The sequence below is a fragment of the Diadema setosum genome, chromosome 12, assembly GCF_964275005.1.
Source record: "Diadema setosum chromosome 12, eeDiaSeto1, whole genome shotgun sequence".
In the NCBI taxonomy this organism is placed as follows: Eukaryota; Metazoa; Echinodermata; class Echinoidea; order Diadematoida; family Diadematidae; genus Diadema; species Diadema setosum.
This window is the reverse complement of record NC_092696.1, coordinates 17,461,889-17,487,902: the sequence shown is the minus strand read 5'-3', so window position 1 is coordinate 17,487,902 and position 26,014 is coordinate 17,461,889. Positions and strand designations below refer to the sequence as shown.

The window sequence follows — 26,014 nt, the reverse complement described above, 5'->3', positions numbered from 1 at the left end:
CTTGGCGGAGGTAATAAAGAATTATAAAGATGATAATTTCAAGACCTATATTTTCACTTTGCTGTAACATAAAATATAACTGTGTTTGTTGTAACAGGAGCACCCTGCATACAATGTAAGCACACATACACAAATTAAGTGGGGCTTTCTGGCAAGACAAACTCATTTTTGTGTCGTACAAAGTTGTATTATGTACTCTGCAAGCTGCCTTTATTACAGATCGTTAGATTCTCACAGCAACATAAATTTGTCATGTACATATTCACAAAACTCATATTTACAGCAGGCTGTACAAAAAAAAAAAAAAAAGTATTATACACATGTATGAAAGGGAGGAAAAAATATTCTAATCATGTACAAAATGGGATTTTGCATTCAATACACATACGGTACATATGCACGCATTCTGATGATATTTTCCTAAAGCTTCTCTATGTCAAACATATCTTGGCACAAAGTTTTGTACTACTTTTGCAATGCCTTTTCAAGATACATGTAAATTAATGTAAATCAATCAAATTGTATTTCACTCTATCAGTGATTGTTTCTCATCATGACATTACAAAGCGTCACAAAATTTTTCGCAGAATCATGAATTCAAAGTATTTTGACAGCAAACTTTCGACAAGTGCGTAGTATACTATACTCCAAATCTACCACTCTGCTGCCATTACACTGCGATTGCAATTTCTAATGGAGGAGCTTGCGCTGCTCGCAGGACTTGCTATAAATACTAATTTATGCTACAAAATTTGAAATGACTTTGATTGCAAGTGTCATGCCATGCATTAATTGTACTGTACAGTTTCGTATCGGCCGTGTTTTAGGGCAAAACCTACCTCAAAACAAGATGCTTTTAACGGAGAGAAAAAACAACAGTCCTCGCTACTAAAAGGCAAATAAACAAAAGAACAAACCAAACCAGAAATAGTTGCCTTTCTGGTTAGAACATGTAGCACTGGGCAACAGGAAACTAATAATATAGCATAGCTCTACATTCTTGTCACAAGACTAGAGGTAGAAAAATTTCTAGCTTTCAATGTTGATGTTCATTCACCAGTTAGAGAAATATCACTTTCTGTTGTCCTTGTACTTATTTCCAGTTTCCCTTTCACTGTGCAAGAATACACAAAATATATCATGACTCAAAAAACATTGGAATCCAAAGTCATTACTAGCTCAACTTGCAATTATTATTTTGCTTCCTTATTTTTTCAATTCTGTGAGTCACAGCGTGCAGAGTGAACCCTAAATGTGACATGCTATGCATCAAGATGAAATTGGCGTGCAACTCGGTACATTTGTGTAATTTGAGGTATATGTATAGATTACAATGTATTTCAGGTGAAAACTTTACATTATTTTCCAAGAAATAGAGCACAGGCTCACACTTGCGTGGGAGGGGGGAAAAGGATTCACAGTCAACTCCGTGTAAGTCTATCTTGATAGGACTGGGAAAAATGCATACTTTGGCTTCTAAAGGCGATATTGACATCTGCAATGCACAGGGCAATACACACAAAAGAATGTAGATGGAGTGTAGATTGGGACTTTTCTATTTTCATCGACCTAGCTGATTGTTCAGCATATGCGCTGTCAACTTCCACGGAGTTGACTGTATTTTACAATGACGACAACAGAGACTCCGTCTCGGGCACAGACATCTTGCCAATTTCTTGGCACATTTGAAAGCAAGACAACAGTGAGGGTTGGTCTCGAAAGAGGGCAGGAGGTAGTCATCATATGGTTGTGTCCCAGTAAGCCAAGGCACAAAAGGTTACAGACGTGGCTGCAAATGCTGCCATCCAGGACCCTATCCTCACAGCAAATGGACTGCCCCCCATTCACTGTCTGCCTTGAAGACAAATGCCTTTCTTGCTCCGCAAGTCCTCAGATATCTACATTTCTATGAACAGCAAGTGTATCTCGTAAAAAAAAGTACAAAAACAAAACAAAAAAGAAACTATAGTGTAATGAACTCATATATATTCTATATCTCTTACTATATCTCTAGTAACATAAGCACACAACTTAAAATAGTTAGTTCTATTCATCCACAATATTGTGTAATATAAACAGCTTTATAATCAACAAAGAGAAACTGAGTAAAACACAAAACTATGATAAATATATATTAGATATACAATGTATTTACAAATGTTTATTAAGAAAAAAAAAGAAATATAGAAAAGTCATGTATTATGTCATTATAACTAATGGAGAAAGAGAAGGAAAAAAATGAATATAGATACATGCATGTATACACATATCATGCATTATTGCAAATAGCAGGTAAGTAAAGCTTTTGTCTATCCAAAGACTTTTCAGTGGTTATGTGTTTAGAAAGAGCAAACTGACAAAAAAAAAAAAGATTCACAGAAGTCATTAAATGTAGACACACATTACCTGTTACAGAACTTTCTACTGACAGCATACATTCTGCTGTTAATCTTCTTGGAACATATTGCAAACTCTTTATACTCCAGACCATAGTCATGAAGTCAATTATTATCACTATTATGGATCTGTTTGTCATTTATTTCCTGTTTAGACATTGCTGATTTCCATCTTGCTACCGGTATATTTTATCTCCAAAACATTCGTACGATCGTTTCACATCCTTGCACTGTCTGATCTGGAATTCATTTACTTAGGGGACTGAAGTAGCCAGCTGATGTTCCCTACATCGATGTTATCCGGATCAACGTCAAAGTTTACGTCGCCAAACATTTGGTCGAAGCTCAAGTTGTGGAAGCTGGTGCTTGCGGAGTCTCTGTCCCCTTGTCTCTTTGGGGTGGTGAGAACCTGCGATTTCTTGTTCCCGACATCCCCTCCGAGTGCATTTGGAATGGTCTTTCTTGGGGGCGAGAGCAAGAGGTGCCTAGGTGTGTTGGAATGTCCCACTCTGTGATTGGGGGTGAAGCCCGTCTTGAAGGGGGTGAAATTGAAGTCCATGTCCTTCACCGGGAATCCTGCGTCGCGGCCCGGCGTGAAGCCGCGGATCGGCGACAGCCATTCGGGATAAGTGGTCTTTGGCGGCGTCTGCAAGAGGTCATTGCCGATGTCGAGCTCGAGGTCGTCTACAAGTACGTTCTCCTTGCCATCACCACCTTTCTCAACAGAGGAGGTTTGCCTCAGCATGGAGTCCCTCACAGCAAGCAGGAGCTTGTCATCCCCCAGGCAGGAATCGCCGCTCCCATAACCAGAGTCCAAGGTGGTTCTCCCCGCTGTGGAGCTGGAGTATTCCATCGGCAAATTGGGGAGGCGGGAGGAGGGAGTTGTTTTCGGGCCTTGCTTTGGCGCAGTCTTCTTCTTCTTCTTGACCTTGTGGGTGGGGCGGGGCTGTGAGGGCGGTGACATCAGCTCCACCGGTGGCGGTAGGGGGTTCTCCCCATTTGCAGGCACCAGCTGACCGGTCTTGGGGTCAGCGGTGAAGTAAATCGGGAGCGGCACCAGGGCATATGGGGAAGCCCCCTTGGGCAAAATCGGCGGCGGCACACGTCTGGAACCTACAAAATCAAAATGCAGAAAGTGCAGTTACATCAGCGCATTTACTAAGTACTACATCTCCATCCCATACTTACACGTAACAATACCACATCTAGTGTTTGAGGCTATCACAGTTAAAATTTAGCGTCTAAAATTTTGTGAACACAAATCTGTTGTATTGACTTTACTACCCCCCCTCCACCAATCGTTTTTTTTTAATAGTTATAATGAACACAGTTTTAACGAAGTTTCGCTACAAGGCAGTAAATATTCAGGTCCCATGATTTTATAACACATCTATTAAAAATACAGTTTGTAAATTCGACTTCAACAAAATTTTAATACAACCAAAAAGAAAAAGAAAACAAAGCCGTCTTGAGGACTTAATTGCTATAAGAAGTAGCCAGTATTCTGTCGACAATAACAAAGGTGTGATTACATAATACACGATTCCTTAAATCTTACTTCTGTGATTTGGGCGGGTCAGCACAGGGGTGGAAGAAAAGACTGGTGCATGATCCATTCCTATATGGTCCTGTGTGGGCAGCATGGGAACACCGTTGGAATCTGTGACCAAGATACCATCACCAGTCAGAGGGTTCATTGCAGGGCCCCCTGAGAAACAGTGATGAAGCAACCATGAATTTATTGCTCATCGAAAAACACATCTTGTCAAATCAAATTTTAAAAAAAAATTATCCCCTGCAACCATGTGGAAAAACCAATTTGTATATCAATCTAATAGTAATCACATGTGAAAGGTATCATTATAATCAGATGTAGCACTAGCACTATCTTATTGTTAAAGGGAAGGTAAACCCAAAGAGCAATGTGGATTGAATGAAAGCAGCAACATTAGTAGAACACATCAGTGAAAGTTTGAAGAAAATCGGACAATCGATGCAAAAGTTATGAATTTTTAAAGTTTTGGTGTTGGAACCGCTGGAATAGGAGACTACTAGAGGTTATGACGTATGAGAGGACAACAATATAAAGGAAATATAAAGAAATTTTTCACAAAATTCATTTTTCATGAAAACCACAAATTCCATCAACTTGATACTGACATATTTTAAGGGTAGCAATTATTCCCCCTGCTTTCTGAAAGCGGTTAGTCAAGAGCTCTTTCATAATGCTAGAAAAGTGAATTTTTGTTGATTTTCCTTTATATTTTCTTTATATTGCTGTCCACTCATACGTCATAACCTCTTGTAGTCTCCTCATCCAGCGGTTCCAACACCAAAACTTTAAAAATTCATAACTTTTGCATCGATTGTCCGATTTTCCTCAAACTTTCACTGATGTGTTCTGCTAATGTTGTTGCTTTCACTCAATCCACATTGCTCTTTGGGTTTACCTTCCCTTTAAGGTCAACACTATCGTTGCAAAATGATGAATGTACTCCTACTGCCACCACTGAAACTGTACAACTACTGCTACAGAGAAACCTTTTTATAACGACCTGCTAGGAACCAAAGAAATGTCCCTGTTGTAATAGAAATAAAAACAAAGGACTTGTTATCAGGTATCTCGCTATACCCCACCCCGTTACAATGAGATTCCACTGAACTACTAACACGACTTCCATTACTCCTTTAATGTGTTAGTATTGTTATAGTAAAAATTATGGCTATTCATAGCAGACTGATGTAACAGTGATATTCTGACAACTGTAACTATAAGTACATGCAGTGGCGGATCCAGAGGGGGGCGCAGCCGGCGCACGCCCCCCCCCCCCTTATTTTTCGTTAAAAACAAAAGAAATAAAAAGAAAAAATGAAAAGAAACCCGGAAGTGGCACCAGAAATATCAGTTGTGCCCCCCCATTACAGAATTCCTGGATCCGTCCCTGACATGGATAATTTCTGAACAAATACACACACACACCAGCACACACATAAAACCACAAACAAACGAAAAACAGATTCGTTGGCTTTCCTTCATTTAGTGGAAGCGGTGATAGTGTGTCAAGCATAAGATAGAATCGGGTACCTTGTAAATGTGGATTTCCCATGGCAGCCATGTCAATGGGTGTACCATCGGGCATGAAACATTCGGACATCCCGGCCCGGTACGCCATCTCGTCATGGACGATGATGCGCCGCTCGGGCAGGCGGACGATCGTGCCCGGACGCAGCGTCCAGTAGGCTGGCTGACCAGGACCAGAGGGCGCCTCGCGAACGAAGATCTTGTGAAGAGAGAGGTTGTGACGTATAGAATTCTGTGTAGGAAGAAGACAGCAAATATACACATGTAGGTAAAGATGCTGAAGTGTGTAGAGAGAAAATTGTCAAATACATATTTTTGTCATTCCAAATATTATACGTCAAGAATACAATGCACATGTAATGAAACAACAACAGGAGATTACTGTAGAACATATTCGCGGCATGAATTTTTCGCGAATTGGAGCCGACGGCCTTTTTTGCGGCATGAAATTTTCGCAAACTGCCACTGGCACTCAATGCATATAGTTTAGACAAGAACTTTCGCATGCATTTTAATTTCGCAAATCTTGGTGCTCGCGAAATTCGCAAAATTAAAATGCACACGAACATTCGTTTTACAGTAACTTTGACAAATTACAACAAAGACCAAAATGCTTGACTAGCTGCCATCAACCATACTTCAGTTTGGAAGACACAATTCGACTTGTATTCATGTTTGGACAGGATTGTTCAGCCTAACAACTTCTGAGGGAGTACAGTTTGAGAGCAGCAAATCATAGCTCTGACAGAGTCTTAGAAAATTTTACTAAAATAATGGAAGCATTTGCAAAGTTAAAAGTAGTGTTACAATGCAAAGCTTCATTGAAAGGGATCTCGTTGTGATCTGTGATCTCACATTACATAGTGAAATAAGACTTCAACGTGAAAACAACAACAACGACAACAACAAAAACCTCTTTCGTTCCTACCTTCCAGCCGAGCTTAGCCGACCTGAAGTAGGGAAAGTTCGTCTCGATCCAGAAGTAGATATCCCTAAGGGTCATCTTGCCCTCTGGCACACTGCTGATCGCAAACTGAATGAGGGAGCTGTAGGAGTACGGCGGTCGCTCCCCATGCGGGTCCTGAGTGAGCCATAAAGAAGTCGCATTTAATAATCTCAATTGATAATAGACAATGCAGTGCTTCAAACTCTAGAATTGTTTGAATACTACATGTATTTGTGACCATGCATCACAAAACAAACAAAAAGTTGCACTCCTTGATTTTACGTGAGGACTTAAAAAAGGTGAAATGGGTCAACCGAGTCAATCTTGAGTTTTTCCTATTTTCTGTAATCGTTGAGCTATCCTTCTTCTGTAAGACATTAATCTTCAGTTTGGGATCATAACGTGAATGGGGAAAGTGTTGTATCACCAGTTTTTCTACAACCCTTTTTGGGGGGAGAGTAGAATGATCAGGTATGTCTTAGAGGCCCCTTTTCATTTCTTGAAATCCTTTGCACACTTCACTTTCAAGTCTAGTAACTTTTGAAAGGAAAATGGTAAATTGCTTTGAATCATGAACAAAATGTGTTGATAGAACATGCTCAATTTAAGCTTAATCTGATAATTCCTTCATTGTTGTTGCTCTGTGGTTTACATCCTGTGTTTTGTCCCTTTCATCACACAGCTAGCACGGCTTGGTAAAGATTAAGCACTTGAATAGACACTGTAATTCAAACCTCTTTTCTCACTTCACACTTTCCAGAGTGTGTGCTTTCTTTCCAATATTTATAGGTTAGGAAAGTCCATTTGATTTGAGTTATTCATCATTTTAAAGCCTAGAGTCTGCTCGTTCAGGATCTGCCCTCAACTAAAAATTCATGTCTGGCAACTTTTTCTTGGTTTTGTGATGCAAGGTCACATTTATAGTATTCTTACCATTATTCAAAACGGCACTGTTCATCTTTGAGATTTGACGCCAAATTAGGCTACAGTGGTAGTCTGTACACAAAGGGCTGTGCAAGTCCATAGGTTGTGCAAAGTCAAACAGTCCGCATTAACCCACTGAATACGAGTTGATTTTGCTACAACACACGTTTCATAGACACCTGTCAAGTTTATGAGGGACTAGTCTTCAATGGATGGGTTAAACTGTCCATCCAACCTCCTCCCCTTGGCTGATGAAATGTGATCACGGCAATACTGATGCAAGTAACTGAACAATATTGCCAATATGGTACTGAATGATATTTCTTTCCCAAAAAGGATTATTGTCTTTCGATGGCTTATGATTTATACTCAGCAATGTCTGTAATTGAACAATGAGGTGATTCTTTTTTATGATTTTTTTTTTCTACTGGAACAAGTGGAAGTGGCACTTGGTTAAAACCAAAATATCAAAGCAGATATTGAAATATGAAGGAAGAAGTTCAATTTCAGGAATGAAAATGAAACAAACTCAAAGATAGTTGAACACAGTTTTTGATTTAAAGAACAAACTAACTCTGCATCCAAAGATACCTTTAAGTCTGGCTGGGTGACCAGGTCAAGATCTGGAGCAGACATCCTCCTCAGCCATGTGATGTTGGTCAGGCTGTCATCTTGGTTACCTGCTGCAGTGGGATCATGGGATTTACAGTGCAAAAAAGGTCCAGCATGAACTATACTGCAGTTTGCACACAGTGAACACGCGCTATCATTTTTCAATCGTGTTCACTTAATTCATGTGATATGAATTAGCATGCATATGTATAGGTGCCAAAGGCACAGAATATCATGAACTAATTCAACTTTATCATAAAATGCTGACACCTTTTCTTATTCCCTTCTTCAAAAGATCCTTATTATTGGGTTTTACACACCAACTACAATGTATTCAAATTCATGAAATTTTTTCCGTCGAGATGTTTTCATTGCAACTGATTGAGTCAAACTACATGTACAATGTAATCATTAAATGGATTTTCTTGTGCTTTCACTTCCTCTTATGTTCTTCTTATAACAGCAGCTTGCTGTGTGCGTAGAAAATGTGCAAACTTAGTTGTCCAAGGAATCATGATGGTATCACAAATACTTTCAATTTCAGCAGTCATTACATGACAACTAGAATGTCACAATCCAAAGTTCATAAATTTGACCCAATGTTACAATATAAATGGAGTCATCCTGACATCTCTTATGCACTTTGTTTTTTGATATCTCTCTGCAATTTCAAAACAATTTCATCAAATAAACTTTTAATACAAAACTCTTTTTGAATTGTATAGCATTCACGTCACAAAAAGTTAAAATATGAATCCCCAATCTCAATCAAAACTAGACTTGATACCATCCCTTTAAATGACTGGTTGTTACCTCTTGCAACAAGACTAATCCCTCTCATCTGTTCACCAACACTGAGACTCAGACTGCCCTGTCCAACCTGTGGGCTGCAGCCTTCTGGCATCCCCTCCATCCCCGCTGTGATGGGCATGACCATTCCCTGCTGCCCCAGGGCGCTCTGGCTGAGGTACTGTGCCCTGAGTTCTAAGTCCTCCCTCTCCTTGGGAGTGAGATTCTCGCCACCGTCGAGGAAGAACATCTGGGTTGGAGTCACGTGGTCTCCAGCGGTGGCTGCGGCGGCAGGGTTCGAGGGTTCTTTCTTGACTCTGCCGGACTCCTTGGCAAGTAGCCGGCTCGGCACGTTAATCCTGGATTGACTCAGGCTAGAGACAGGGGTCGTCTGGAGCAGTCTGCCGGGCGACGTGCCCCTCCGACCAGTGGGGCCGTTTGGGGTCGTTTTTGTGTCCTTGGACACGAGTTTCGATGTGCTGGTCACACGCGGGGTCGACCCTGACGCCCGCTTCTTCGGCGGCCTCAAAATGATCACCTCGTGCGCGTGCCTGCGTTTCTTTGGCGGCGTGCTGCTGTAGCCACTGCCAAGGCTGCGCTGCAAGAGAGAGCTCTTTCGTGACAGTGGGGTCTCAGCATTGTGCCCTCCGATGTTTGAATCCGCACAAGCATTCTGCAGAATTGGCGATGAATTGGGCCGAGGATCTGTTGCATTTGGGGTACAGTCAGACTTCTTGATTTTCGATACAGATGACACTGGACTCAAGAAATTCGCTTCCGCTTTATTTCCCTGATGAAAACTGGACTCCTCGTCATCAAGAATGGTCTTGATGGCTTCTGAAAGTTCTACTCTCTCTGTGTCAGACATTTTCCCCGACTTCTCAGAGACTCAGTTCACCTGTCACTTCTGGGAGTCCAACGCTGCGGCTCCAAAGTCTTTCAGACCAGAAGTGCTGAAATGACAATTTAAAACAGACATGAATGTGATTTGAGTTAACAATGCTGAGGTTGTAACAATTCTCCATCGAAGAAGATAAAAAGAAGTTGTCTATCATGCAGATCTAAGTGTCAACGGTTTAGTAGCAAGGAACGAGCCTAGACCTTTAGAATCATTTTCTGGTTCTACTCTTGACTACTAATAAGTAGTATGGTTGGGTGTCCAATACATCAACACCCTAATGTTCTTCAATCAATAGAAATTAAATGTACACATTTCACAATTTGCCTGAAATTTCACTCACATATATAGATAAAGAAAATACTCTGAATTCACAAGCACGCATTTAAAATGTGACACCTCCAAACCAACTGCTTCGAACGCATGGTGTGTTTTTTTTTTTTTTATGCACTCCGTTGCCCCGCAATTTTAAAACCAATACCCCTACCCTCTAGAGTCTAATTGACAATATCATTGTGTGAAATGCAAGTAATGCTTTTCCAATGTGCATAGGGTTATAATCTATGGTATCATTGTTTTGCTGTTGATCTTATTATCGGGTTTTTTCAGTAATATGGACATCTTCAAATCCCCAGTGAAGAATGTAAAACCACTGCATGTAGTCTCATGCGTGCATGTTTGTTCTTCATGTGCAATTCTATACAAACAGAGGGGCATCATCTCTTTCAATGTGTTGGACACCTACCATACTCATATTGTATTTAATTGTGTAGAAACTAGATCTAGTAGTAGTACATAATGTCAAGACAAGTCTTACTAAGACCAAGGAGCTATCTCCTTGCTAAGACTATTTAAGACATGCATAGCCAACAATAGGTGTCTGTCTGACTGGTCGCGCAAAGTTAGTTGATGCGTGCTACACGTGCAGTGCAAGTCACACAGCGCTGCATGCTGTGCAGTGAACATTGAACATGGTAAACACTGGTGTTGATTAACCCCGTGGCGCTCCGTTTGGGCTGGTCACAGTATAGACTAGGTGTTGTGATCAGGAGTGAGTGGTGAAGTTGACTTCGGGTATATTCGGTAATTCAGCTGACTCCACGATCCACTGAGACTTTCATTAGAATTTCTACTTAACTAATGTTACAAATAAGGGCTTAGTATTTTAAGGCTAACGACTATCAAACTAAAATTAAAAAGCCTTATTGCCCTGGCTAGAGGCCTAACATCATGTTACACTTTACAAGAGCATTCAACCCATTTGCATTAAACAATGTTGAAGAGGAAAGCGGCAGCTAACTGCGACCAGCCCCAATTAACCATGCAGTAAATATTTACTTGTAACTAGGTTATAAAGTTTAACTCTGTGTACGTACTTGTACAAGGAACGCCCCGGGGTTACCGGCAGCCTTGAAGAAAAAAGAAGAAGTGGATATTAAAAACAGAAGGAATAGGGGAATAAGCTAGAATAAGTAGAAATTTAATGTACACTCGTAGGGTCCTAAGGCTAAATGTTTAGACACTAACGTTTGTGACTTATGGCCTACGTGAATTGTCTAACTCAAAGTCATAACACCGGTAGTGAATGTGAGAATTGCCCTGGACCTTTGCAACAAAGAGTAGATTCTATAGAAGCTTTGCTTTGCAATGCGTATACTTGTAATGTTAGATTCTAACCGTTACAGGTAGTAACAATGTTAGTTCTGTAGTGTAAAAGCAATTTACACACACGCACGCACACACAGGCATGCACACATCGACATCTTCGCTAGAACTTTTCTAGAATCTAATGTTAGACCTTCGGCTTCATGCGGGTGGTGCACACACTCAACAACACGAATTCCTGTCCTACCGATCTGCAACCGGATGCATGTCGGCTAAATGCCGTCTAGCGACATTGGAAATGTCTCTCATAAGTCCGACTAAAGATGAAATGATCCAATTTTGAACAAAATTTGAATTACCTGACTTGTTTTAAGCCTGGGATTGCTGCGAAATCCACCTTGTGTTAATCGGCGTTCCAGGCATACGCACCATCTTCCATTCGCACGACGTATGTACATCATTATGCACGCGAGAGATCGAATTTAAAACTCCTGCCTATGAATGCTGATTATCCAATCATTGCGCAGTATCGATCCAGGCTAACCACATCATGAACGGCAGAGGGCGACATAGTCATTGTTTTCATCCGACCGACCGCCGCCGGCGGCCAATGGCCGAGAAAAACTCGAAGGTTTATAAACTCACACTTACCCTCTCGTATAAAACCTCCATAGAAAATACTCACATTACCTGGTACTTATTAATTACATTAGGTTGATTAAAATACGTTGTTCGAACTTACGTGAGACCATCTAGATCAGCCTTCCTGGTTGGATTATATGAGAAAGGACGAAAGAGGACAATATGGACTACGCAAATACTTTGTTTCCTCCAAATATTTTTGTTTCATTTCGATTTCATTCGTTGCTTTACAATATTATTCACTTAAATGCTTGAATAAACAATGTGGATGTAGGCCTATACACGAAACTCACACGCACGCTCACACACACACACACACACACACACACACACACACACACACACACACACACACACACACACAAATATTCATCTCCTTCAAAATCAAGCAAAATCTGAAATTTCCCTTGCAATTTTCGTGCTAAAGCGTAACTTAGGCACAGGCTAATTTGAAATAGAATCCCAAATTCATATAATTTTCTTTGTGGAGAGGATTAGTGTCACTAGTGACTAAATATGCCACTAAATAATGTTTTCGATGCATTTTACTAAAATAATATGTCAAGAGTTATATTAAGATATGGCCGAATATTCATAAGAACAGATGAAAAACTATCAGACTGAGGACGTGTTACAGTACTCGAAGTCTCAGTTATCTGTTTGCAGGCGATGATTATTGTTTAGTGATTGAGACGGCCTACAGCAGCATTTTATGTTCTGCAAGCTCTCTTATTGCTTGCAATGCACTGAAACCACAATCTATTGTTATTATAATCATGAAAAGCGTTCATAATAATATGACTCGAGAAAAGTTAGTATTGCCATAACAAGAAAGAAATTTTATTATACAATTATGAGCAGCTCCAAAGATATATCAACGATCTACCCAGTTCTCGATATACTTTCTTTTAGTTATACTCTGGTTTACTTTTAATGTGAAGCGCAACTTCTTGAGCCCTGGTAGTGACTTCTGAAATTTGACTTTGGTTGCAAACTAAATTAGGGGAAGGAACCTATAGGCCTATGCAAGGGTTGTGGAATTTCTGATCATTATTTAAGACTGTGCATGACTTTAATTTATTCAGTTAGTAGGAACTTATTGTACTTTGAAATATTATTATATCTCACTCTGAAAACTGACAATACTAATTGGAAAAGAAAACCATGTTGTTGTTCCTGTTGTTGTTGTTGTTGTTGTTGTTGTTGTTCTGTTCCACCAGACTCAAGAGTGTGTATAGGGTACCCATAGAAGTTGGTATTATAGGTCTTGCGTGCTTCAATAATAGAAAAGTCAGATAAAACTGCACTTATTTCAGTTATCGTCATTACGCAGATGAAAAGTAAAGCGACTTGTTGGCATAAATCTCTTAATTCATTAAACAGTGACCTCAAATGGTTGCTCACAAAATGTATTGGTTTAAGATAATGATGAAACGATTATTTTACTTCTTAGCATTATATTAATGACTAAAACAATTCTGTCACTTAGGCAGTGTGCGAGGGAATTCAACATGAATTATATTTTGTTATTTCCTTTTAATTCTAGCATAGGCCTAATAAAGGTCGGAGCACCGTAACTTCACCTATATCAGAAATCACGGGAAATTATGAATAACTTAACAAATGTTAGTAACAAGTTGAGGAAATATAAACTTTTCATAATAAATGAAATTTTGAGGAATTCTCTTCTAACTTTTTATTGGTTTCCATGCATGACGCCACAAATAACTTGTGGTAGTCCCTTATTCGTTTGCACCAAAACGTTAAATATTCATAACTTTTCATCGGATTGTCCAATTTAGTTTGAAATTTCAGAGAAGTGTTCCACTAATATGTCTTTTGATTCATTAAATCTTTACTGATGAGTCACATTCCCATTTAACCTTATAGTATTTGACATCTACTCATACACAAATTTAATTTGTCAAGTGGATTGAATGATATAGGCCTACCTGTACTACTGGGCCCCATTTCATAAAAGATGTTAGGATGGCAACTCTTGCTGGAATGGCAACTTCCCCATAGCAACAGCCAATCAGGAAGTTGGATTCTTGTCATTACTATGACAAATGACAATTGCCATTCCAGCAAGAGTTGCTATCATATCAACTTTTTATGAAAGCTACCGGTAGTCTGTTCACAGAATGAAGAAAGGTAGTGCACCCTCTAGTGTTCATCTTAATACTGCTCCGTACTAGCTGCAGCTGCATGCACCACTACGTTACACACACACACACACAGAACTAGTGGCTGCACATAAACTGGGAACTCCCTTAATTCCGTACATATACTGTACAAACGTTACATAACTATAAGCGCGGTAGTTTCAAATGTGAAACCGTGGAACACTCTCACTGAAGTAGATGGCTACTAACTGCAGACATTAATTTTCTCTGTTTACTGGTGAGTGTTGCTGACATTGTATGTCATAGATCGATATGGGATTGTTGCCGGCAATTTAATGCATTGCATGTAAATGTAGCATGACAGGAATCTATTCTACTCGGCTTCCAGGCTAGACCTACTTACTTGTAGTCCCATGTGTACAATTTTGGAGATGGTAATTTATCCCCCTCTTCACAAACAGTAAATTAACGTTAGAAATTCTAATGACAGTTAACACTATTCTAGCTAGCTTCGAGTCAAGAGAGGCGGATTTCGTATAGATATAAGATAGGGATGGGCAAAAAAGTATCAGTGCAATCTTAAGTTGTGAACTATTGGTAATCAGTGGTTCATAGCCAATGGCAATATCTGATATGGCAAAATTGGCTATGAACCAATTGGCAATATTGAATGGTTGGACCTACTATACTACTTTAGTAGTGCTTATCGACCGCCTAATGTTTATTTGCTTGATAAGAATATTTAACACTGAAATTCACATAAAAAACTTGACCTATGTGATTGAGAAAATCCAGCTCTATCATTCCATATCAAATGCCGTTGTTCCCTTTTCGATTCGAAGTTTCAGTGCAAAAATATCGCCGACGAACTTGCGTGGCCTCGTTTCAGCTACACAGCTCCCTGCGGTAAATCGCATTATTAGGATCGACCGCTGTTTTTGCATTGACAATGCACGCAAACCGAGTTGTATTGAACACCATGTTGTACGAAGCTTTTTAGAAGCTTTTCAGAAACTTCCATAGACATTACATTGTGCTGTCATTACGATTCGGTGAAAATGTTCATTCGAAATTTTGTCCTTGATTAAAACCATTAATGAACAGTGAATTATCGCGTTTTCCCACACCATCCTCATCTACATTCAAAGCCAATCCATTTTTATGTGCTTTGCGTGCAGAGAAGTGCGTACTAAATGTTCAGTGCGCGAATTATACGCGGTCGGTTTAAAAGAAGGTGTTTGATATGTAGTAGGGCTACTAAATCAGTATTCATAGCCAATATGGCAATAAATGCAGATAATTTTAAAACATCAATGTCTTTAACGTTACAAATTCATGTCGCGCGGATCGCGTCGACATATGTGTGATATTTAGACCAAGAAATAAAGTAGACATCTACAGTAGCGTAGACATCTAATCTAGATTGAACTTGTTTGTCTACATGTAACAAGTTAGTAAGTACACATGTAGACCTCTATTGATGATTTTGATGTTAAGATTGCTGATTTTAAGATTTCAGTTGTTACCAAATTTTGTGGAGTTATCATAGTCTATAAATAAATTATACTATAATAGATGATTACTTAACATGGAAATATCATGTCAACGAAGTTGCAGTAAAGTCTCCAGAGCAATAGACTGTGTCTTAACTAGACACAGTCACAGCTCACAGCCCAGTCGCTGTAAAAAAATGACAGGGCTGTACCAGGGTGGTGCACAACAACAAAGCGAACATGAAGCGAACATGGCAATCACATTGAGTTTTGATAGTCTACTTGACATCATTTTTGTCACCTCAAGCTCAGTAAGAGACAATCTTCATCAATTTGACTTCATTTCTATGTTTATTAAGGGACTGTACAGTACTGGTTGAGGTGGGGATTCATGTTTTGAACATTCCTAAGTGAGATAATAAGAAACCTCTTATGAAATATGAAAGAGCATGTAATTTTAAAGGTGCATGGTCCCGGTGTTTTAGTCAAATGCATACGCGGGCGCACGGCGCAAGTTTCATATAGAGACCTACGCTATTGACTCCTCTTTAGCGCTTACGCTTTGGCCCACTTTCCCGAGTCCGAAGAAGTCCGATTCACTGTAGTCAGTGGTTGGATCACAGTTCGGCTCATGATTCGGCTGAGGGGGATGACAGCTTTAGCAAACTTCTTTTGTGATGTCATAATAACAAGCACATATGCACGCACCCTGGCATTACTACAGACTGCGCGATGCGCAGAGAAGACAGCAAAGGCAATGTTACTTAGCAACACCTACGCACTTTACCCTTGATGACAGCTCAACTTCGGTAATCTTCGTATCAATGCTAACGGTGATCGGCAGTATCATCAACAGCGCCCTCTACACTACCGGGACTGGTACCTTTAAGAAGGATTCAACGTTTATTTGATGAAAATTGGTTTTCAAATGGCTGAGATATCCAAAAAAGTGATAATAATAAAAGGCGGCAGGCCACGCTTTTTATTAGGATCTCTTTGTTTCACCTTGTTTTAGGATATCTCAACCATTTCTAAACCGATTTTCATCAAATAAACTTTTGATACCCCGTAGAATTGCATGCTCTTTAACATCTCAGAGAGTGGTTTCTGAATATCTCGCAAAACATTAAAAGCTAAATCCTCACCTCAACCAAAACTGTACACACCCTTTAATATTGATATTGACATACACAATTCACAACTTACCGAAAATGAAGGTTATATGCAGCGTGAGCAAACAGTACATCGTCTTTCACTGATGTCCATTTTGAATAATCGGGAACCAGTGAAGGAGGATTCAGAGGCTCTGTATGCTGCTGATGATATCCAATTGAATGATTTTATTCAACAATAACCCAAGAGCATCCAAGAGGGGGAAACAACCAAAATTTCCACCAGATCCGCCACAAGTCCAGGGTTTTTCAAGATTCATTCTTCGTAGCGACTGTAAGGGACCATGGGCCCGTTTCATAAAACTTGTTATCAATGACAACTGCCACATTTCTATGACAAATTTGCTCTCAGCCAATCAGATGCAAGGATTTCAGTAGCTTGTCACATCTATGACAACTTGTCACTGATGACAAGTTTTATGAAACGGGCCCCAGAACATTCTTCCCTCATGGACTGTGAAAATTCCTTTCTTTTTGGAAATTTGTATGTCCAAGTTATAAAAAAAAATACTGCTAAGTTGTTCAACATGCAGGGCCTCTCATGTTATCAAGTTAGCAAGATGTGGATGTGTCTGCTGCTGAGGACATTTTACTGACAAAATTATCCAGATCTAGATAGAGTTTTACGGACCCCATCCCTAGATCTTCTTCTTCTTCTTCTTCTTCCGTGAAGTGCAGCTTCATGCTTGAAGATTACGCACTGTAGTGTGTGAGAGTGTGCAGTCGTATGTGTGTCCCATCTGTCAAATTCCACAAGTAGTGTAGTAACACATTTTCATTAGATTGTCAGGTTGTTCAAGAACCTAAACCTGTAGTAATTACACAGCCTTGGGACTGGATGGTGTACAATGTACCTGCCTAGCTCCTGGAGAAATCTGCCAAAGTAATAGCCCCTGCCATGACTACACTAGTTTCCCAAGATACCAGGCACCACTTGACCAAGCAAGGATCTGTTCCATCTTTATGGCAGAAAGCACTTTCCTTCACTATCTTCAAAAAGGGTAACAGGTCATAACCAGCTAACTACAGACTAATATTTCTGACCGACATACTTCGTAGACTACAGGTGTTTGATCATGGACATGTACACTGTAGTCCACAGTGCATCATCAGTCACTTGGGTAAAAACAAGATCCTTTTAGCGACACCCAACATGGTTTTCAGAAGTGCAGATCCTGTGATACAAGTACCTAAAATCATTTCGATCATTAGTGATCTGTCCAGAGGTATAGGAGACAAGGGCTGAACAGACCTTGTCCTTCGAGACTTTGTCAAAGCCTTTGATATTCCTAACCACTTCCCTCTCATTGTTTGTGCTGCAATATTCATTAATTTAATATTTTCTCCCGTGTAGCACTATGCCTGAACACCAGTAATGCCTCGGTCTCGGGCCAAGAAGCCGGGATGCTTCAGCACCCTCAAGCCCTCCCTCCTCTTCACCGAGAGTCCGCCCGACAAGCTCCCTCGTCGGCTGTGCAGTCCTCAAGCTCTGGTCGACAATCCGGTCACGGCGAGAGTTTGCAGCCTCAATGATGGCCTTGAAGTCACATGGGTAGGCTCACATCCCTAGTTGAGATTCCATGTAATTGTGCCTCTTTTGTCTTTTAAACAGTTGCTAAAGTGCATGTGTACATAGTTAATTTGCAGTGTTACATGTCGTGATAAGCAAGATTAAGATAAGAAAGGATGATGTTTGCTCTCCTTTCTATTCCATTAATGTTCAAACTACTTGTGCAGATAATCCTATTAACATTGATCAAGTGTTAGCATGAGTGAACTCTCATGTCAAATGGCAGGGCTCACCTCTTCAGCGCCACGCATGGCCCAAAATGTGATTGTCACCATTTTTTTCAGGGATGGTCAAGGCAGTAGTATGGATGATCGGTCACCAAAAAACAAAACAAAACAAAACACAGCACAGGACTGTGTCCAAAGGTGGTAAGTGTAGGTGCATACAGAACACTGGTATTCTATGCCTCTGTAGTCAGGTCAAGATTTTGAGTCTTCTTGAAAATACTGTGAAAGTGACTGTGCAAGTAATTTTTTTTTGCAGTGGGCTGGGTAAGATAAATTTTGCATGTTTTTGATTCGGTGGAATAAAAACATTTAATAGTGGTATATATAGTGAGCTAAAATATTTGTGTGCTTTAGTTTTATTTCCCACTCGCTTCTGGTTGCACGAAATGCACAAAATTTCTACAACACAAAGATGTCCACTTTTGATTACAGTGGCTCAGACATTTCCTTGTGCAGGGGATTTGTTATCATACTGTATGTGCCTATTTTTTTTTCTACCATGTCACAGGCAATCTCAAACCTGTATACTCCCACTGCACAGCACAGAAGTAATAATAAAGACAATTCCACATTTTACAAACATTTAAATTTTTTTATTTTTTTAAATTTTTTTTTGTTAAATGATAGTAATATGAAAAGAGGGTTTGTACCTCTGTGTCTTAATCCAAAGAATATAAAAAGTTCTTATTATGGCCTCTTGATTGATTTGTGACCTACTTTGAAATTGTGTCTCCCTCAAATCTTATCCCATGTAGCTTCATCCTTTGCAAGACATGCCAAACTTCTGTTATAGGTCATGATACAAAGTTAATGTCAAAGTCCTTTTCTTTCTGATGACTGTTTCTTGCTCATTTGAGGCCAAGGGTGTTACATTTTCCCCTGAATTCTGTATTTGGATATTGTTGCCGCTTGATTTGATACACCGTATGTACCTCCTTATCTCACCTGTCTTTCCTTTTGATTTTTTTTTTTAAAGGCCCTGAATGTTACATGATTATCTTGGTTTTCAGGCTGTGATTACCACAAGAAATGTGGTTTTACGTTGCCATGGGCCAATTTTCCTAAGACCCTCCATCATGCTTAGCAATGATGCACATTGAATCCTCATATACATTTCTTTATCCACCAGGGCCCAGATCTGTTCTGATGTTTGCAAATCAGTTTCAACAGTGTACATGTAGCATGCCATCAATGAAAGAACTCTGTGGAATTAACTCCTTTTTGCTTCTCATTAGACAATACTGCTTTCCAGGATATTCCTTCTACATGATACACAGACATTCTGTAAAACATGCCCATTCTCTCCTAACTGGAATGCATTTCCAATGAGCAAGAGCAAAACTTATATCAGGGACTTGGATCTCCTTGCTCATATTGTTGTTGAAAAGAGTTGTTGTTGACTTGAGTTGTTGAATTTACTTGACATTTCAATACATTAGGATTGACTGGTGATGAACCATTGAAACTCCATAATTTCATTTTTGATTATACATTGCTCTTGTTTTTTTTTTTTTTCTGATTATTTGCAAGGTGTCGCCACAATTCCACCCCGGCATGCTGGAGGCAGAGGAGCCACGCAGGCGCAGAAAGAGGAAGCAGGAGGGGAAGTCTGCCATGTCATCTCAGAAGACCGCCAGCCAAAGACTGCAGCCGGTCCTGAGACCATCCTTGGCCACGCCCGCCCCTGGTGAGAGACGTCGCCCCTTCAAACCACTGCAGTTTGTCGCTGACCATCCCCCCTCAAGGCGGAGTCGTGTAAAGAGTGATGCATCGATGACTGGTGATGAGGATGGGGATACGGACGATGTCAGTTTTGATGAAGACGATCTCAGCGAAAACGTTAGTCACGTAGGGTTTAAGGTGTCAAATACCAAAAAGACCAGTAGACTGGAGGTCAGCAGAGGCCGAGAAAAGCAGAGGACAGCTTCACCATCTGATCTGCATGGTTTTGGTTGCCATGGCAATGATTCAATGGATGATAAGACTGAGAAAACAGGAAGTGACCAAAGATTGCTTTCAACAGGGCGACGTAATACTAGATTGAGAACATCATTTGCTTCAAAGCATCCTGATAGAGGAGATTCCAGACCACATAATTCTGGCTGTCATGGTGATAGTAGTGATGATGATGATGATGATGATGGTGATGAGGTCGATGATGTGCAGGGCGAGAATGATGCAACTGACTTTGGGGTATACATTCATCAGGGAGATCCCGGAGAGGACTTCTGTCTCCCAGAGAGCCCAAAGTTTGCTCGGGGGAACACAACGACCCACACAAAGATCAGAAGAAAGTCCGCCCAAGATTCTCTAGCTGTTACTCAGTGCTCGCCCCGCTTTCTTTCCGAACTGAACCGGACTGGAGTCAGCGAGGAGCAGACAGCAAAAGTCTTGGTGGCAGACACGCCCATCAATGATTACGGCCTTCGAGTGAGTGTGAGGAGAAGGCGAGATCTCCTGCCGAGGGCTGTAAGTGAAAGGCTACTGCTAGATATGTAAATGAACTACGTAACATTCTGACAGTAAATACAACTCATTGTCTGTAGCATTGTCTTCTTTAAGAATGTTGTAGGAATTGATAGCCATTTTCCTCATCATGTGTTGAAAATCAAGAAAATCATTGGTCAGATGAGACCCAAACTTTTTTACATTTACTTAAAGGGGAGGTATAGTTTTAGTTTAGCTTGGGCTTCAGATTTTTTTATTTTTTTTGTGTGTGAGATAATGCGAAACCTCTTTTGAAATATAAAATAGCATACAATTCTAAGAGCAAATCAAAGTTTATTTGATGAAAATTGGTTATGAAATGACGAAGATATCCAAAAACAAAGAAATCATGATTAAAAAGTGGGACCTAACTTTTAATGAGGCCACTTTGCTTTACTTTGTTTTTGGATCTGTCAGCCATTTCAAAACCAATTTTCATGAAATAAACTTTGAATCACTTTGAGAATTGTATGCTCTTTCATATTTCATAGGAGGTTTCTCATTATCTCACAAAAAGTTAAAATTTGAATTCCCCATCTCAACCAATACTATACTATCCCATCAAATTTTTGTGAAGTGACTCTTCAACCATACATAATTTCTCTCAAGATACATTTTTCCACAACTGCAATGCAGTTTACATCAGTGATCTAACATGAGGTAGAGTTTGTTGCTCAAATGCATTTACATGTATTTGCTTCCAGAGTCAAACTTCCTTTAAAGGAAACCAAAACCCAAAGAGAAATGTGGATTGAGTGAAAGCAGCAACAATAGTACAGCACATCAGTGAAAGTTTGAGGAAAATTGGACAATCGATGCAGAAGTTATGAATTTTTAAAGTTTTGGTGTTGGAACCACTGGATAAGGAGACTACTAGTTCATGACATCATGTGTGGACATCAAAGAGATTTTTCCTCCCCACCACTAGAGGGCGGACTCTACAATGGAGTCAGCGATTTCATGGGGGCTGCCATATACCACTTAGTAATGGCGGACTTTGCGTACTAAGTATACATTTCTACAGCGCGTATTACGCGAACTTCTGAACTTTTACGTGAGCCTACCACCTCGTTGTCACCCAATGCTCCCCTTGCGCTCACAAAACAATAGTACAGGGCGTATGAAGACTCCGCACTCTAGCAGTCACTGGGGAAAATCTCTTTGGTGGACATCAATATACATGTACTAGTAAAAAAAAATATGAAGAAAATTCAACATGGTTTCACTTTTCTAGTGTAATGAAAGAGCACTTCACTAACCGCTCTCAGAAAGCAGGGGAAATAATTACTACCCTTAACATAAGTCAGTATCGAGTTGATAGAATGTGTAACTTTCATGAAAAATGAATTTTTGTGGAATTCTCTTTATATCTTCTTCATGATTGTTGTCCACACATGACATCATCAATTCTAGTAGTCTCCTCATTCAGTCATTACAACACAAAAACGTTAAAGATGAATAACTTTTACATCGATTGTCCAATTTTCCTCAAACTTTCACTGATGTTGCAACTGATTGACAAATTGCCCTAAGAATTTCATGAATTTCACTGATGTGTTCTACTAATGTTGCTGCTTTCACTCAATCCACATTGCTCTTTGGGTTTTGGTTTCCTATGGAAGGACAATTTTCCATTGTTATATAATAATGACAGCAGTACAACTTAAAGGTCCAGTTTACCTTTGGGAGCAGTGATTTCAAAAATGTTCAAGATATCACATTTGATGCATATGTGTAGGTCTGTTGTATCATAAAACATCCTACCATATGAAATATTTGCAATAAAACCTAAAATATAAGGAGATATTAGGGTTTTTCTCAGTAAAGCGTAACTGTACACGGTTTAGTCTGGAAACATTTTTATAACTATTGTTCACATTTTGTGTATTTAACAACACTTAACATCGATTATACGGATTCAAATTTTGACAGTGGTTGTTTCTATCCCTAACTCACATTTTAGAACTATTTTAAAGCACTAATGCTTTCATCTGCAAATGGTAAAAAAATGTAATGATATATTTTGAGTGAACTTAAATGAATTATGAGAAAACTGTGCCAGTGTATGAGTCTGTAAATCATCAAACAGAATCTTGTAAAGACACAAATTAATAGATAATATTATTGTTGATATGTTACTTGTAGCAATATTTTCATATTTTGCTCAAAGTAACTAAGATACAATGTGTATTTTTCATTACAGTTGTGCTTTTATTCAAAACAAGTTTCACTTTGTCAAAATATTGCTATACATCCTGGAGTACATTTTATAAACTGCTCCATTGAAGCTAGCCTTAGAATCGAGAGTAGAACACACAAAGAGATCTCATGTAATGAAATTCAAGCTTTACTCTTTGGTCACAATAAAGTCTTCAATGTATTCATGTTTGTTTTATTTTGTTGTTTTTGTCCACCGAGATCTGAAAAAAAGATTCCGCTATCACAAACAAACTTTCCCAGTTCTAAGGACATCATATAAAGTCTCATCCAACATCAAGTTTCATATAATCACTGGGTTATTGATGAAAAGCATATTTTAAGTGACTGTCTTTCCTGTTTTTGTTTTTGCTTTTTAAATGAGAAAATAAACATGTATTCTTACCAGAGTCGTGTGCAACTAGCATTAACTAAACAAGCATTACAAACTTGTTACAATTCATGCATACTGCAAACGACTAGAGCAAACGACTAGAGCACTCTGCAGAGTGGATTTGGCGCTAAATAAATCATATCAATTATTATTAATTATTATAAAATTTGTCAGTATACAGACTTTATCTTTCTTTCTTTTGTAGGTAAAGTTTCATTTTGCATGTATATCACATACCATATTTATGTCAGTGAGTGATTGTAATTTTTCCAGATATAAGGCTTCATTGTCAATCTATGTTTTTTCACTTTCCTGAATATGAAAAAATAAAAAATAAACAGAAAGAAGAGAAAAACAGTACTGCCCTTATTGAAGAAAAGTAGTAGGTGGCACAGGTTCAAATCCCAGGCTAGTTCCTTCTTTTTCACTTGGTGTTCATGATAATACAGAATCGAGCTTGGAATTTTATTCGAGGCGAGTAACTTGAAAAGAATGTATATTCAGTTGTACGTGTATATACATGTATATCCTTGGTAATACGGTTGCAATATTGTCATGGCTTAATTTTTGTTATTGTTCTCTCAGTATCAAGACTTGAGAAAGAGCGAGTCCCTCGAAAATTTCTGTGCAGAAATAAACCGTTAGTGAATACATCATGAACTTTGTTCCAGTTTTGTTTTTTATCTTACATATAATATTGATATTAAGTAAGTAAGTAATCCAGATGTTGGTGCAATAATATGAAAAATAGAACAGAACTCAAGTTCATGCTGTCAATACCAACACTTTATTTTGACAGCATGAACTTAGTTCTGTTCTATCTTTTAGATATAATTATAACCACATGTACTGTATATATATATATATATATATATATATATATATATATATATGAAGAGTTTGTTTGCAAAACCAATAAGTCCATATTTGCCAAATGGAGATATTTGCGATTAAACGTCAAGAAAAACAAAGAGAATAATAAGAAAATTTTTGCTTCTTTTGACCATAACTTAAAAAATGTACCGTTATATCTAGTGACCAATATATCGTTTAAAAGGTATTATTTTGTACTTTATGACAGAGACCATACCTCAAAATCTTCAAAAACGAAGAACTCTTCATATATATATATATATATATATATATATATATATATATATATAAGATATAGATATCAAACAGACCTATATAATCTCTGGGATCAGCTGTAGGGAGACATTGTGAAGATAACCAATGTCAGCAGTAAAGCATGTATTTGAAAAGGGATCTGATATACAGTACTAGTTTCTAAGGAGATGCAAATTGCCTCCTTTTTAAAGATCCGTGTTTCTCCTTGAATGCCTCAGGATCCATAGTTTTATACATATGTTTTGTATATATCATACAACTCGACCTTCTTGATTTTTGTTTCAGGATGAGTGCAATGTATTAAATGAGCATTCTACGCAATGTTTCAGTTGACTTTGCTTTTGGTATATTATTTACTGCAGCTCAGACATTGTGTTGTCTTGCATCCCGTGCATTACAAGTAGGCAAGCTACCAACTTCATGACAAAAAACAAAAACAAAAACAACCCCCCCCCCCAAAAAAAAAAAAAAAAAAAAAAAATCATAGTCAAACAGAACTGTCTCATTAGGTGTCCTGAATTCAGGAAAAAAATAGAAGAAAGTTCTGATCTTTCAACGTTTGACACGTTTTCACGAAAGTGGTAACAGTGCCAACCACATGTTACAAACCACAAGTTATGACGTCACTGCCTGCTATCTCCGCCAGTTCTTTGTACAGTACATAACTTGGATGTACACGTAATTTCTGATTAGCCCTAGGCATGTATGCGTGTGTTCTGCGTCTTAGAGGAGAATGGAACGCAGACATGTGGATTAATGCAGCAATATGTAGTAGGAGGAAGCTTAATTGGGGAGAATCTGACAATCCATTGAAAAGTTATAAATAAGTTCCGTGCAGCCATCGCTCGATGAGAAGACTACATGTACTACCATTTGTGAAGTCCAGGATGGAAAACGATATAAGTATATTATATAAAGGGAATCCAACAAAATTTCGTTTTTTTAAATGAAAAGTACAAATTTCCTCGACTTGTTACACTGAAATACGTTGCGGGTAATGTGATTACCCCTGATTTGTGAAAGAGTTACTCAAGCGCTCTTTCATTATGCTAGAAAAGTCAAATATATCGTGAAGATAATATGTTGAATTTTCCTTTATATCTTTGTCAGTGCATTGTGACGTCATAAAGGGTTGTCGTCTTCTCATCCAGCGATGATGCCCCCAAACTTAAAATTCCATAACTTTTAATCTGTTTGCCTTTAATTTTCCTTAAACTTCGCCGTTGTGTTCTACTAGTACATGTATTTTAGGATTTCCTCAACTCACACCTATATTTGAATTTCATTCTCTTTTAAACGTAGGTAGTAGTCTGTTTTCTCCTTATGT

The 26,014-nt window shown here is 38.9% G+C and overlaps 2 protein-coding genes across 2 annotated transcripts; one reads left to right on the top strand and one right to left on the bottom strand.

The window, feature by feature from the left end:
* Positions 1-183: 183 nt before the first annotated feature.
* LOC140236360 (uncharacterized) lies at positions 184-9,684 on the bottom strand. Its single transcript, XM_072316316.1, has 6 exons — positions 8,774-9,684; positions 7,940-8,031; positions 6,407-6,559; positions 5,482-5,710; positions 3,955-4,104; positions 184-3,509 (listed from the first exon to the last, which is right to left on the bottom strand). Exons 1-6 carry the CDS (start codon positions 9,615-9,617, stop codon positions 2,647-2,649), a joined length of 2,331 nt encoding a protein of 776 aa, XP_072172417.1. The 5' UTR covers positions 9,618-9,684; the 3' UTR covers positions 184-2,646.
* An 8,360-nt stretch (positions 9,685-18,044) lies between these two features.
* Positions 18,045-21,166, top strand: LOC140235767 (uncharacterized). Its single transcript, XM_072315776.1, has 2 exons — positions 18,045-18,237; positions 20,013-21,166. Exons 1-2 carry the CDS (start codon positions 18,061-18,063, stop codon positions 20,979-20,981), a joined length of 1,146 nt encoding a protein of 381 aa, XP_072171877.1. The 5' UTR covers positions 18,045-18,060; the 3' UTR covers positions 20,982-21,166.
* Positions 21,167-26,014: the final 4,848 nt, after the last annotated feature.